The 15,984-nt window shown below is 32.8% G+C and overlaps 1 protein-coding gene across 2 annotated transcripts; it reads left to right on the plus strand.

Moving 5' to 3' along the window:
* The first annotated feature begins 11,256 nt into the window (after positions 1–11,256).
* Positions 11,257–13,743, plus strand: BHLH121 (basic helix-loop-helix (bHLH) DNA-binding superfamily protein). 2 transcript variants are annotated; one of them, XM_085702925.1, is made up of 5 exons: positions 11,257–11,462; positions 12,032–12,149; positions 12,408–12,535; positions 12,625–13,092; positions 13,187–13,743. In XM_085702925.1, the coding sequence occupies exons 2-5, from the start codon at positions 12,050–12,052 to the stop codon at positions 13,337–13,339; spliced, it is 849 nt and encodes a 282-aa protein (XP_085559051.1). In that variant the 5' UTR covers positions 11,257–11,462; positions 12,032–12,049; the 3' UTR covers positions 13,340–13,743. The 2 variants fall into 2 exon arrangements, with proteins under 2 accessions (XP_085559051.1, XP_085559052.1); XM_085702926.1 differs by having other exon boundaries at positions 12,040–12,149.
* Positions 13,744–15,984: the final 2,241 nt, after the last annotated feature.

The raw sequence follows: 15,984 nt of genomic DNA on the forward strand, positions 1-15,984 counted from the left end.
AAAAAAAAAAAGATAAATTGGAACTAAGGCAAGACGACATAGACAAACCCTTATTGTAATGTGTGAGGGATCTTACCAATTCTGAATATACGTCATCTATTTTTTCATTTTCACTCGAAGAGTTCTTATACTTTTCTAGCTTCACTCGAATTTTAACACAAGACATCGCCATTGTATATGTGCGTTTTAGATTAACGTCTATTGCTTCATATAAATACTAAAGCGAACTCGCTAATTGTGATTTGCGAGGGTCTAAATTTTATAACTTGCCATTTTTGAAATAATTATTTTGGATAGAAAAATCAAGAAAATAAATATTTAATCGATCAACTGCTTCATCGTTCACTTTTTGTAAGTTTTTTTTTTTCATTTTTCACAAGTATTAGAATTTTTTTAATGACAACAACAATAAATATTACTATGGAAAAAATTGTTTAAGGGTATAATTGGAATAATAAAAAAGTCATCCCAAAATTATAAATTTGTCTACTACTCCCTTTGTCTATTTTTTTATTGCGCTAAAGTATATAAATTACAAAGCGTGGTTTTTTTTTATAAAATTTCGATTTTGATTAAAATTATTTAGATTTTTAATAAAATTATAGGTATAAATATTTTACACTTTCATATTATATATAATAAATTATAATTATTTTTTCAATCACACCAACAATATAACAAATATATAATATAAATTCTAATCTTTTTGAATGACACAACAATTTAGCATTTTAGGAAAAATTTGTTTAAAGAAGGTATAATTTGAAGTGAAAGAGACAGCCCGAAACTTTTTTTTTTAAAGAAGACAACCCAAAATCATGTATTCCCTTCTTTCTTTTTTTTGAGGGAATGTATTCCCTTCATATATAGTATAGATATAATATATATATATATATATATATATATATATATATATATATATTATAATTATAAATTATAAACAAAATAAGGTAAGGAGAGGTAATTTTTAAGTGGCACCCTAATATTCATTAAATTCCCTTATGTTTCCTCTTTGTTTATTCAAATAAATAAATAATAGTGATTAAAATATACAAAACAATTCCCTCAAAAAAAAATATACAAAACAATTATAGACAATTTTATATGGAAATTTATTTTAGGAAATTATTTATTGTCACAAAATCTTAAAATTTATTTTAAGAAATTTTCATATGGAAATCTGTAGTCACAAAATCTTAAAATTTATTGTCACATACCTTCCTTTGCACAGGAAATCTGTAGTCACAAAATCTTAAAATTTATTGTCACATACCTTCCTTTGCACATAAGTAATTGTCACATACCTTCCTTTGCACATCACATAAGTTCAAAAAATGATAATTTTAGATTTTTTTTTTTGGTGGTGGCCGGGATTTGAACCCCGGACCTTGCATATATAATGCATTGTCCTTACCAATTGAGCTAAGCTCACGAGTACTAATAATTTTAGATTTAATTATTTAGATAAAATACAATAATTTTAAAAAATTACTTAGCACACAAAATTATTTTAAGAAATTTTCATATGAAAAATTATTGTCACAAAATCTTAAAATTTATTGTCACATAAACCTTTCTTTGCATATTAGTTCAAATGAATCAAATAATTTTAGATTAATTTCATAAAAAAAATTAATTAATTATTTAGATAAAATACAATAATGTTTTAAAAAAAATTGAGAGATGATTTTTAACAATATTAAGCTACTCGGATATTAATTAATTGAGTAAAGAACCATTTTAGTCCTTGAGAAAAAACATAAGAACCGAATTAGTCCCTAAGAAAATTTAAAACCCGTCTTAGTCCTTAATAAAAAAAAAAACCGGGATACTTGACCAAAAAAAAAAAAAACCGAGACAGCATAATCACTATATTCTTTATTTATTGTTTGGTTGATGGAGGAAAGAAAAGAAAGTGAAGAAAAAAAGAGAAAAGAACATGGTTGTTATACTTTTGTATTAGAGAAAATGAAAGGAAAGAAATATATTTATAAAATGACTTAAATGTCCTTAAGTGAAAAACTATATATTGGTAATGTTCAATAATTTTAATGAAATACTTAATTTAATATTATTTTTTAAGGAACTTTAATGTATTTTTATCATGTATATTTTTTTTGCTTAAGGACATTCTTGTCATTTTTTAATACACTTGTGTTTTTCTTTTCATTTTCTCCGAACACGAAACTACTAAACAATTATCTTATTTTCTTTTCTCTCGATTTTATTTTTTTTCCTCTATCTTTCATCCATCAACCAACACAAAAAACAAAGAAGGTAGGGTATGTTTTGTCTTGGTTTATTTTTCTCATAGACTAAAAATGGTTTAAATTTTTTTAGAGATTAGTTGGAGTCTCAAGGTTTTCTTAGGGACTCAAATTTGTCTTTAATTTAATTAATTTGTCTTGTAATTTGACAAATACTGTAATATTAATGTATGATAATATTTGACAAATCACATTGTATGCTTTAAGAACTAAAGCGAATTTTAAAGAAAGGTCGTTGACAACAAAAAGATAACTTTTCTAATACTAATATATTATTGTGATTTTATCTAAATTTCATCCTTTTCCTACTTGAGATACAAAAATAGTTTAATTAAAAATGTCAACTGGAGTAACATATACTCCGCATTAATTGTTTGATAAATTATCTGCAAGACCTAACTCAAGTGATATTGCTGATATTATTATGTGGAACGTTTTTGCTTGGGTTCAAACTATTTATGTCTATATGAGTTTCAGACGATATTTGTCACTTTATATTTTTTGGGTATCCAACCCTTTGGTTTAAAGGAGAGGAGACCCTAATAATCAGAAGTTCAGAATGAAGGTAAGTAAGGTATAAACAAGAATGGTTCCCACCAAAAATCGAACTCAAAGTTCCGCCGAACGATTCCTGTTACGGAAATCTCATTAATTATAAAGTCAAAACTATCTGACAAAATCAAAGGATGTTGTATAGATATACACACACTATAAAGTAAAATAATTCTAAATACGATAGTTTTTGTATAGATTGAAACAAAATAATAAAATATATTCACTACAAAAAAAGAAAAATCAGCGAGAAAAATTTAGAAAGGAAAAACATGGAATATCTCTCTAACTCTGTAATTAAATTTTACGATGAGAAAATTGGTAAAGAATTTCATAATTTCCGTCTTTAATTTTTGGTTTTACTAGTACTGATGTATGTTTTACTAGTACTGATGTATTTTTGGTTTTACTAGTACTGATGTATGTTTTACTAGTACTGATGTATAGATCACAATCGATAAATATTGTTATACATGAGTTCTTTTTTCTTTTTTTTGTCAAGTAGCTTAGTGGTTAGAACTCACACAATTTAATTGTGGAGAAGTGGAGTGTCCGGGGTTCGAACCCTGGTCCCTACATATAAAATGCGATATCCCTACCAACTGAGTTAAGTTGACGGGGATTACATATAGTTCTTTAGAGTACTTAGAAATAGACAAAATTAAGTGAAGCTCACATATTTCTCGACAAGTAAATATAAATGATACTTTTTTTTTTCTTGATAGATTAAACAAGTAAAAATAATAGGTGTAGTACAAAATAATCACATAGATAAGCTTTTGCATAAAAATACATTCATATAAAAGATTATTTGTATTTAAATTTAGACAAAAAAATATTATTATCAAAGATTGAGTGTTTTATCAAAAATAATGGTAATACAAAATGGTTAAGGTAATGTCTTGGCCGCTAACACTCTCCAAAATAGTTTTAGTAAAAAAAAAAAAAAAAACTCTCCAAAATAGTTAGCAATGTTGTATCCAATAAATTTTATGTAAAAAATCTTGGCTTAATTGCACTTTTGCCCCCTATATTTTGTCAATTGTGCGATTTTGCACCCCATTGTTTCAAACGAGCGATTTTGCACCCTATATTTTGCCAATTGTGCGATTTTGCACCCCATTGTTTCAAACGAGCGATTTTTCACCCCATAGTTTTTCCCCTTTCAGATTTTGCACCCCAAAAAATCATAAAAATATTCAGTTTTTTTCCAAAAAATTTAAAAAATTAGAAAAAAATCAGAAAATATAATCAGATTTTTTTTAAAATTCTGGAATTTAATTTTCAAAATACAAAAAAAAGTAAGTTTTCAAAATTTTAAAAAAATCTGACCTTTTTTTAAATTGGTATCCAGATTTTTAAAAATTAAATTTTTTTCCATAATTTTTTTAAAAAATCTGACCTTTTTTAAATTGGTATCCAGATTTTTAAAAATTAAATTTTTTTCCAGAATTTTTTAAAAAAATCTGACCTTTTTTTAAATTGGTATCCATATTTTTAAAAATTAAATTTTTTCCCAGAATTTTTTAAAAAAAATCTGACCTTTTTTTAAAATTTTGAAAATTTACTTTTTTTGTATTTTGAAAATTAAATTCCAGAATTTTTAAAAAAATCTGATTATATTTTCTGTTTTTTTTTAATTTTTTAAATTTTTTTCGATTTTTTAAATTTTTTGGAAAAAACTGAATATTTTTTTTTATTTTTTGGGGTGCAAAATCAGAAAGGGGGAAAACTATGGGGTGCAAAATCGCTCGTTTGAAACAATGGGGTGCAAAATCGCACAATTGGCAAAATATATGGTGCAAAATCGCTCGTTTGAAACAATGGGGTGCAAAATCACACAATTGGCAAAAGTGCAATTAAGCCAAAAATCTTAGGAGTAGCACATTAAACTCTTGTGTGCACGCTATACTCATATATGTCTCTATTTGCTCAAAAGTGTGCACGCTATACTCTTATATATGTTTCTATTTGCTCAAAAAAAAAAAAAAACTTAGCATATTTTCTACCGTTTCTATCATAGTTAATATAAGAAAATTGTTGTTCACACATTAGAGAAGGCTGGGACACACATGTAAAATACGCTTTTGCCCCCTCGGCAGTTAACTGCCGAGGAATTTGAAATCCGGCTGCAGTTAACTGCCGAGGAATTCCTCGGTAGTTAACTGCCGAGGGTTATGTTTCGTCAGATGAAACAGGAAACCTGCTCCCCCTACACACTATTTTCATCAACTTCCATACCATTTCATCCATTCCTCCCCAAATTCAATAATTTTTTTCCATCAAATCTTTCCCCCAAATGATTCAAGCATCAAGAATAGGAGCTATCAACACACTATAGACGTAAAAAAACAGGTATTGAGCATTTTAATCGATTTATTTTTTTGTTATTGTATGGGTATCTACGTCAGTTACGTAGAACTCTGGCATGGGGAATCTCGGTAGTTTACTGCCGAGGAAAACCTCGGTACCTTACTACCGAGGAAAACCTCGGTAGTTAACTATCGAGGAACACTTAGGAAAAAAATTTGGTGCGAAAAAATGGCAGCTACTGCCATTTTTTCAAAAAAAAAATTTCTTTGTTTTTTTTTTGTTTTTTTTTGTTTTAGTTCATTATGGCATTGATGTTTATGCATTAGTTAGTTGGTAATTCATATTTATGTGTTGTTTAATTATAGTAATGACCGAGAACGCGGAAGATGTTTCGGAAGAGACAAAACGTAATTTTGTCCAAATTTCCGGAGATGTCAAGCCGCCTAAGGTTGAAGTCAAACCAAACATTGAACAAGCTTCTAAATATGTTAGCCCCGGTGTCGTCCCACTTCAAGCCCACGAAGTGGACACGGCTAGGTTTTTTTCTGACGACATTAAGTTTCAAGATAGAGAAGAATTGCTTGGGTGGGTACGTTGTCAAGCAAATAAGGCGGGATTTACAATTGTTACACAAAGATCAAGCTTGATCCATCCAATACTGCGCCTAGTGTGTGAAAGGAGTGGAGCTCACAAAGTGCCTAAAAAAAACCAAAGCATGCGACAACGGGCTCAAGAAAATGCGGGTGCTTGTTCATGATTAGTGGATATCAAAGTACGCAAACAAAGGAATGGGGATTGAACATTCTTAATGGAGTTCACAACCATGCGATGGAGTCGGCTTTAGAAGGACACATTCTTGCCGGTAGATTAAAGGAGGATGACAAGAAGATTGTACATGACTTGACCAAGAGCAAGATGCTTCCAAGAAATATTTTGATACACTTGAAGAACAAAAGACCACATTGCATGACAAATGTGAAGCAAGTGTACAATGAACGTCAAAAAATATGGAAGGCAAATATAGGTGACAAGAAGCCGTTGCAATATCTAATCTCGAAGTTGGAGGAGCACAACTATACTTATTACTCAAGAACACATGGTGAAAGTAATACAATCGAAGATATCTTTTGGGCTCATCCAACATCCGTTAAGTTGTTTAACAATTTTCCAACGGTTTTGGTTATGGACTCCACCTACAAAACCAACTTGTATAAGATGCCAATGTTTGAGGTAGTTGGGGTAATTTCGACCGATTTGACATATTCGGTTGGGTTTGGATTCTTGATGCATGAGAAAGAGGAAAACTTTGTTTGGGTTTTAAAAATGTTGCGTAAACTTCTTACTTCAAAGATGAATATGCCTAAGGTGATTGTTACCGACAGAGATGGGTCTTTGATGAAAGCGGTTGGAATTGTTTTCCCGGAAAGTTATGGTATGAATTGTTACTTTCATGTGCAACCAAATGTTAAACAAAGGTGCGTCTTAGATTGTAAATATCCTATGGGAAAAAAGGATGGGAAAGAGGTGAGTAATCGCGATGTTGTCAAGAAGATCATGAGGGCATGGAAAGATATGGTTGAATCGTCCACTCAAGAGTTATATGCAAATGCATTAGTGGAGTTCCAAGATGCTTGTAGTGATTTCCCACCTTTCCTAGCCTATGCCATGACCACCTTGAATGAAGTGAAGGAGAAAATAGTGAGGGTATGGACAGACCGTGTGTTGCATCTTGGTTGTAGATCCACCAATAGGGTAGAATCGGCTCATGCTTTGGTGAAGAAATATTTGGACAATAGTGTGGGTGATTTGGGTACTTGTTGGGAGAAAATACATAACATGTTGTTGCTTCAACACACTGCGATACAAACAGCCTTTGGTCAGAGCGTTACCGTGTTGGAACATAGATTCAAAGATGTCACTTTGTACTCCGACTTAGGTGGTCATGTGTCTAGATATGCTTTGGACAACATTGCTATGGAAGAGTCGCGTTGTAGGGAAACGTTGTGCATGAACAAGGAAATTTGTGGTTGTGTTCAAAGGACATCTTACGGCTTACCATGTGCATGCGAAATTGCAACTAAACTCCTTGAAGAAAAGCCAATTTTATTGGATGAGATACACCACCATTGGCAAAGGTTACGCATGGGAGAAGAAAGTAATGAACTTAGTTTTTCGGTGGATGATGAGTTGAAGGGTATTGTAGAACGTCTCAAGAAACTCCCTTTCCAAATGAAGCTTGAAGTCAAGGAGGCTTTGCGGCAATTGGCATTTCCTGAAACCACCATGATGTCTCCACCACCACAAAAAGCAACAACCAAGGGAGCCAAGAAAAAAGTGGACATTGCGAGGTCTAAAGGAAGAATTACATCCACTAGCCGGATCCCTTCTTCTTGGGAGGTTGTTGATTCCCAAAATCCGGATAGTCAACCGTCACCATCACCAACAACATCATCATATAAAAGGAAAAAAGGTGCTCGTCTTGGTAAAGCACCAATTTCCCCACTTCCACCACCTTCTCGGTATCCAAAGCCTAAGGCTATCCCGGTTATGAGGCCTATTGATTATATGCCACGCTTCATGCTTCCATTTATTGAAAAAGTGGTGGATGTTATTGGCGATGGACATTGTGGATTCCGGGCTATAGCTGAGTTCATGGGCTTAACCGAACAAAATCATCTCATGATTCGTACACATCTTATTCAATAATTAAAAGATCATAGAGATGATTATGTTGAAGTATTTGCGGGTGAGGATCGTTATAACTACATTTTAAATGGCTTACATCCTCCCGCAAATACAAAAAGTTGTGCACATCTTGTTGATAAGTGGTTGACTTTCCCGGACATGGGGCACATTGTTGCCAATTATTACAAAAGGTGTGTGGTTGTGTTGACAAATCTTGAACTTGGTAACTCGGAATCTTTTTTTCCACTAAGAGGGCCACCACCACCGGGTAAGCAAAAAACTCCCATCATGTGCCTTGGGGTAATTCCTAATCACTTTGTGCTTATTTACTTGAGGAATGGTTGTCCACTACCTCCATTATCTACGGAGTGGCACAATCACAAGAAACAAGATGCGGTGACTTGGGAAGATGAGTATTTGGATCAACATGAGTTGTTCCGAAAGCTCATGGCTATTGAAAGTGGAAACAAACCCCCAAAACCACAAAAGGAATCAAACAAAGCGGCGCCTATTTTGTTGGACACTCCCGAAAAACCAAAGCAACAATTTGAAGTTATTGCGGAAGATGAGGAAGATTTTATGTCACTTGATCTTCTCCAATCACTTGGCAATTAACAAGGGATTTTTTTGTCGGTGTTAGTCCTTTTTTTTGGTAGAAATTACACCGACGTATATTTTGGGGTCAAAATTGTAATGCCAATTTTTTTGTGGCCAATATATAAGTAACATTATGTAATTGATATTGATATATATGATAATATGACTTTTATTTACTTGAAACTAGTGTAATACTTATTTATAGCTTATTAATGTTTACGCTTTTGATTTATTCGTTATTACATTCCATTTAATTTTGTTCTAATCTATGATTATTTTGTTAAAGCTTTTGTCAAGTGAAACATGTCAGAGGTTGCAAGAATTGAAGGTCGTGTTAGGTATTGCTCGTTTAAAAAGACGGTTAAGGTTATGATAACACCGACGGACTCTATTGATGATTTGAAGACACAACTTAACACTTATTTTGAGCATCTTGGTGAAAATCAATATACACGTCACTTGTCTGCTCTAATGCCAATGATAGACCTAGGAGAAGATAGAGATGAATTCGCATGGAAAACGGCAAGCTATATGCTTTGGCTTATTAAAGACGATAGCGACGTCGGATTTATGTTTAGGAATATGGTGGAAAATAATGTATTATATATATATATATATATATATATATATATATATATATATATATGTTCGTTCCATATGCAATTGTAATGAATGTAAGTAGGGATTTAATTTAATGATGTGTAATGATGTGTAATGACTTGTAATGTGTTGTTTGATTATGGACACTATGTTCCATTTTGATGAATTTCAAACTTTTGTGTGGTTTGAACCAAATGTCGGTTTGATTTAATTATGGACATATGTAAAAGATATTGTATTTTTCTTGTTTATGACCGAGTTTCATTGTTGTATAATTTGAATTGCCTATGGAAATGCTCTGGTGAAATTACAGGTCAAAACTGGCCTAAAAACGGCTTGGTAAGGGTTAGCATTAATGCAGGACCTGCTGTCTGCATAAATGCTTTCCTCGGCAGTTAACTACCGAGGAATTCCTCGGCAGTTAACTGCAACCGGATTTCAAATTCTAACTGCCGAGGGGGCAAAAGCGTATTTTACATGTGTGTCCCAGCCTTCTCTAATGTGTGAACAACAATTTTCTTAATATAAACCGCTAACATGACAATGTATTTTTTTTTTTAAGAAGTTAAAATGAAATAATATTGCCATAGAGCCAAGTCTTCCAGCACAAGGTGTACCAGAAAGAAAAGGCTAAAAAGTCAAGTTACAAAGATATTACATAAGCAGCAAAAGAAAGAACACCTTAAGTAATAGCTTTCAAGCACATAATTGGATTAAGCCGCCAAAAATGATAATCAAACATTACATTCATATTTCAGGCTAAGGCATTGTATACCAGACGACAAAACAAGATCTTATACTTAGCAACACAACAATTCTCAATCACAAATATAAAATTAAAATTCACAATTAAAATTTATACAAATTTGAAGGTAGTGTGAAAGCATACAAAATTTGACGAATGAGATGGTTTGGAAGGATTCAAAGAGAGTAAAATTTTTCATGTGATGATTAACGATGCTAATGTGGTCCGGTCCGCTCCGTTTAGGCTCGGTCCGTCATTAGCCCACCAAAAACAAGGCGGGTGGAGGCCGCCCAACTTGACGAGACGGGATAAAACTAAGGATGATAAAATGGGTTGGACCCGTATGGTTGGCCTGTTTAACCCTATTTTTTTAGAAACATGGTGGGTTAAGATTTTGAATCAGTCACTAGTATGGTGCCCGTTTCGCTTGACCCGCTAAAATGTAGGACGGTGACGAGGCGGAGCAGGTTGGGTTGTTGGGTTGATATGTTAAAAACAAACTCTCTTTTTCACTTTTTTTATAAGTCACAGTCTATTTTCCAATTTTCTCCTCCGTATAGTGAGGGAAAAAATTCAATTAATTTTATCTGTTTTGTTTCATGATTTTAGCCTCATATTTTTAATGGCTAGTCAATTGATAACTCATGAAGTTTTTAATTTGAACGTCTTATTGATTTATTATAGATTTTTAGATGATGTAAATTAGATGTTTGAATGATTATTTTCATATTTTTAGTGGAGTCATTAGTTATACTCCCTCCGTCCGTATATGTAAGCACCCTTTTATTAGAGGCAAATGGTGCTTACATATAGGGACTGAGGGAGTATATTTATATTTTCTTAGTAATCGTCTTTAAATTTATATATCTTTACATTGTTTATGTGATGTTTTTAATTAATATTTAAAAAACAAAACATTGAAGGGTCAACTTGCCGATCTGAGATAAAACAAAACGAGATGAGATTTTCAACCCTACATCTCTAGTTGGTCTGCCCCTCTTCGTCCCTTTTTAGACAGGTTATTGACGGAGCAGACCAGACGGGACAAGTTGACCTTTTTTGTCTTCCCTAGCTAAAACACGGGATTAATGGGTTTAGTGGTTATCTTGGTCCAAAACGTTAATCACGTTGGAATAAGTTAGTCATTTCCATCACTTAACGTTGAAAGATTTGGGTTGACAATAAGGGTGATAGAACCTTAACTTATTTAGAAAATCAGTTTAAAACATTTTTGTAATTTTTTTGGTTTTATTAAACTCAATATCATGTCACAAAAGGGACTAACTTATTCCAACGTGAACAATGTGTTGGACCAACTTGAAAACTAAAATAAACATAAGAGATCAAACATGCAATTAAACCAAAAATTAATAACATCATCTAATCACTTTTTTAGGGATGGTGGGAGTAATAATTAATTAATTGATTGATAAAAATAAGAAGAGATGGTTATCCAAATGGGATAGAATATTAGAATATTGTTGAAATTTGAGAATCAAGAGAGCACTGTACGACAGCACAAATCCGTCGTTTGCTTGCTGTGATCCAAAACGACAACTCTTCCACTATCCTTTCACTTTTACTTTTTTTTCACCTTTTTCCGAAAAACACAATTACAATTCACAACTCAATAGAACAAGAACAAGAATAAGATTGGGAATTGCGAAAAAATTGAAGATAAGCATCAACCATAGATAGATAAGGTAAAATCTTCTTCAATTTCAATTTTGGCTTCAATTTGTTATCTTAATGCGTTTTTCTGTTTACAGTTTTCCATCTTTATTGTTTAATTGACATGGATTTTGCTCATTCCTTTTAAAAATTTGAGCTTTTTTCTCATCTTCATAGTTGAAAGCCCTAAATTACTTTGATTCAATGTCACTTATAAGTGTATGTACCAGTTTTGTATAATTGGTTAATCCCAAATTGGTGCTGTGTAGTTCATTGATTGTGTGCATTGTGAGAAATTTAGAAGCTTTGTATAAATTGATTCAAATCAATGGTTTGAGTCCTATTGAGAATTGTATGAGTTTATCTTATCCATTAGATTTCTTAGAAGTTAGGGTATTATTGGCTTCATAATGTGTAGGAACAAATTTTCAAGCAGTGGCTTTTGGACATGTCAAAGGTCACTGCTTGAAGAGTTGATGTAAATTAGTCTTTTCTTTCTTTTTTTGATCATTTTGGTTGTTATTATTGAAGGCTTAAATAAATGATCTTTCATTGATTTAATTATTTTGTGTTTTTGGATTTTATGTGTTTACTGCCAAAGGTCTGAAGTTGAACCCCAATGGAAATTACACCTGCTAGAAAGACACAAAAGGCTGACCGAGAAAAGTTAAGGAGGGATCGACTCAATGAACAGTTTTTAGAGCTGGGTAACATTTTAGGTACATGAAACTTCACTTTCTAATATAGCAGAATAGCAAAATGTGAGCAGAGTCACTGGTTCTTGATATATTCTATTGTGATTTTCAACTACATGTTGCGAAGGTTACAGTCATTGATAAATTTTACAAAACAAGTTATTGCTTGTTGCTTCTCTAGAATTCATTCATGTGTTAGGCATTTGATGCTTAGAAGTTAGAACTGATAAAACAGAATTCCTCTTGAATTACTCTGTGCTCTGTGGTAAATCTGAAATGCAGACCCTGATAGGCCTAAAAATGATAAAGCGACCATTCTAGGAGATACAGTTCAATTGCTGAAGGACCTTACTTCTCAAGTTAGTAAACTAAAAGATGAATATACTATGCTAAATGAAGAATCTCGTGAGGTAATATTATATCTCGGTTTGATGAATCACCTTGATGCTTCTGGGACATAAATTTACAGAGGAAATAATTTATTTCGTTCAATTTCCAGTTGTCTCAGGAGAAAAATGATCTCAGAGAAGAAAAAGCTTCTCTTAAATCAGATATTGAGAATTTGAATAACCAGTATCAGCTGCAACTAAGGACTATGTATCCATGGCCTGCAATGGATCATTCCGTTATGATGGCTCCACCAACATATCCGTATCCAGTTCCAATGCCGGTACCTGCTGGTTCAATTCCCATGCAGCCGTACCCCTACTATGCTAATCAACATCCTGCAGTCATCCCTAACCCTTGTTCAACATATGTTCCCTTTTTAGCTCCGAATACAATTGTTGAACAACAATCCACTCAATACGTATCCCCGCCTCTTCATCCAGGTAGCCGGTCCCACGTATCAGGAAAACAAGACTCCAAAAACAAATCATCCATGGAGAGCAAGGCTCAAAGAAATGAGGATTCTAATGATGTAGCCACAGACCTTGAGTTGAAGACTCCTGGGTCTTCCGCAGATCAGGTTAGTGCTGCTTTTTTCTTGGGAAATCATGTAACCTATAGATGCAGTAGAAGAGGTATTGAATTAAAGCTGTTTTTGTTGTCGGATTTTGCAGGATTTAACATCCGCACAAAAAAAATCTAGTAAGTCGTCGAGGAAGGAAACCAGTTTCACAGAAGGTAGTTCGTTAGGCAAGTGTTCTTCATCTCACAGTGTTCAGGATAGCTCATCAAGTAGTGTAGTGGTGAGCAGAAAGGCTAGTGAATGAGAATGGACATAATTTTAGACAAGTGATTATGCCTTTTGAAGCTACTGTGAGGGTTTTCATTGGGCTTCTGCTGCAACTATTGTAGAGGTATATGTCCCTTCTATTCTCGTCCAAAAAAGAAAGCCGCTTCTGTTCTCTCTTCTTAACTAGGAATTTTTATTCTGAGTAATGTGTAATTTAATCATAAACTTTTCTTTGAGTTGTGAGGGAAAGGCTGCGTGAGGTTCAATTGTTTATATTCCTATTCCTTGTGACAAATTGAAATTGCAGATGGAAAATCTTCAAGTTGAGACCAGTGTGGCTAAATGTAGGTTTGTAAATCCCTTAATCACAAACTCTCCTAAAAGGACCATGCTTATTTCATCTAGTCTTTGTTTGGATTATAGTTGAAAATGTTGAACGTACGTCTGGACTCGGTATATGTGTAGAGTTCTTTTGAGTCAAACGTAAATGAAGAGTCAAACGTAAATGAAAATTTACAACAGAAATCCAAATACATCTACTCTAGATAATGGATAATGGTATTTATTATGAGTTAAAATCATGCGAAAGCGAGTGATTTTAGCCCTAAAACCCCATACACATTGAAGTGTATGTGAGGGATATGATGTACTATGGTCGAAAAACTTGGGAGTGACCTGTGATTATAGTCTTGTCTTGCTCTGTGATACAGAGAGTGTTAATTTGTTGTGTCTTTAACAAATTAAAAAAATAAGGTATTATAATGCTCGAATCATAAAAAGTTATTATATTGCATTTGTGTTTACAATGGAACGAGTGCCAGCACGCCAAAAACACTCTTCGCATGTAATATTTTAAAAAGAGAAATGTTAGGAACACTCTCTTGTTAGCACTCTCTCTAACACTCACTCTCCTTTTAAAAATGTTATATATAACTCAAATCTTGTGCGAGGGTTTTGTGCAATTCTAAATCAATTTAGTGGGTTATAGTTCTTGGTACAAATGAAAATATCATCAACCTTTTTATAGGTTAGTTGAAAATCTTGTTGATCAATCTAACGTATTGTTGTGTTCTCTTTGTTGGTCATTAATAAGAATATCAGCAAAACATAAAAAGTGGTAATAGCATGAAATAAGAAGAGAATAAGAAAAAACACACCTATCAATTGTAGATACAAATGCATAATATTTTGTGCAAAATATTATATGGCGCAATTTTAATTTGGTATTTTTGTTTAGTTCAATCAAATTGAAAATAAAGAAAAGAAAATGATGGTATAGCTCCTTACATTATCATCAGCAATATTAAATATAAAAAATTGTTTCAAAGTATTTGAATTTGAATGATTCGTATGGTTGCATCAAAAGCATGGTCTTGACTGATGAGGGTTTTTCCTTTCTTTTTCTCGACTTTGAAGTGTGTTGAATAAGGCCAATGATAATTCTTTGCTCTCATTCTTCTCAATCAAGAAATCTCTGTTGTACTTGTCCAAAAAAGGAAAAGAAACACTGATACCCGACACTGCAAGTTCTAGCACAGAAAAATTTGTTGATAGGATAGGACATAAGTTACACTCAAAGAATAGATGCCAAAACCCAAAACCAACCTTATATCAGAAGCAAAAGAATCTCAAAGGCACTTATATAACCTTAAGAACAAGCTGTTCCTAGTATGCTCTGTTTCTGCATGTTTCACTGAGTGAGAAAAAGAAAGAGGGGAACATGGTGTGGTTCTTTTCCAAGAAGAGGAATGCAGGATGGAAGCATGGATACGCGGAGCAGAACATGGAAACTGTTTCTCCTTCTCCAACTCTTCATTTGTTTGTGATATTTGGCATTGTTATTAGCTTGTTGTGGTTCTCCCACTACACCAGCTACAAAATTTAGCAACATCTCACAGCCATCAATCTTCACTTGCTCCTTTTGTTGTATCCCATTTTGTTGATTTTCTTCATTTCATGTTCTACTTTTCATAATTCATCTTTAGCTTCACACGTTAAAAGTATGGGTCGCTACAACGAGCTATGGCGTCTCTCTCTAACTTTGCCATATTGCTGATGCTGCTGTAATGCTGTTGCTTATTAATCTCAATACCATTCTAAGTGGTTGAGTCTTTTGACCCTTGCTGATAGTGATGACCCCTCAAGTTGAACTTCATATATGAAAATGACTTGTGTTAAATACAAATTTATTTGAAGCACGTATTTCTCTTTCTTTTTTGTTTTGTATGTTACTATCTTGAATGTTTACTGCAAAACACATTATATTACATTTTTAATAAGTCGTTCTGAATATGTCATGTGTAAGAACATTGTTGTTATAAGAATAGCAAGAACGCCTTTGAGAATAATTAAACCTTTAAGAAGACCAATGAATTTCATGATTTCATGACATAAGGACAAGCGTATTCATGATAGTTGCGTTCTTCTCCTTTTTTTTTTTCTTTCAGTAGAGTAGTAGGTCATGTCTTAAACGGTCAATTAGTTTCTTAAAGCAAGGAAAAAATGGTTGGTTTGTTTCGTCATGACATCATTTTTTTATTTAATCTTTCGAACAACCATGATTTTTGGGTATGCAGAAAATTTGATTGAGATGAGAGAATCCACTTAAGGTGTCCAATATGTTCTTGAAGATTAGTCATTATTAAACAGATGTCGATACCTCCTACTTACTAGTAATAAACA

The sequence above is a fragment of the Medicago sativa genome, chromosome 4, assembly GCF_051527215.1.
Source record: "Medicago sativa cultivar Bolivia chromosome 4, Bolivia_mono, whole genome shotgun sequence".
Classification (NCBI taxonomy): Eukaryota; Viridiplantae; Streptophyta; class Magnoliopsida; order Fabales; family Fabaceae; genus Medicago; species Medicago sativa.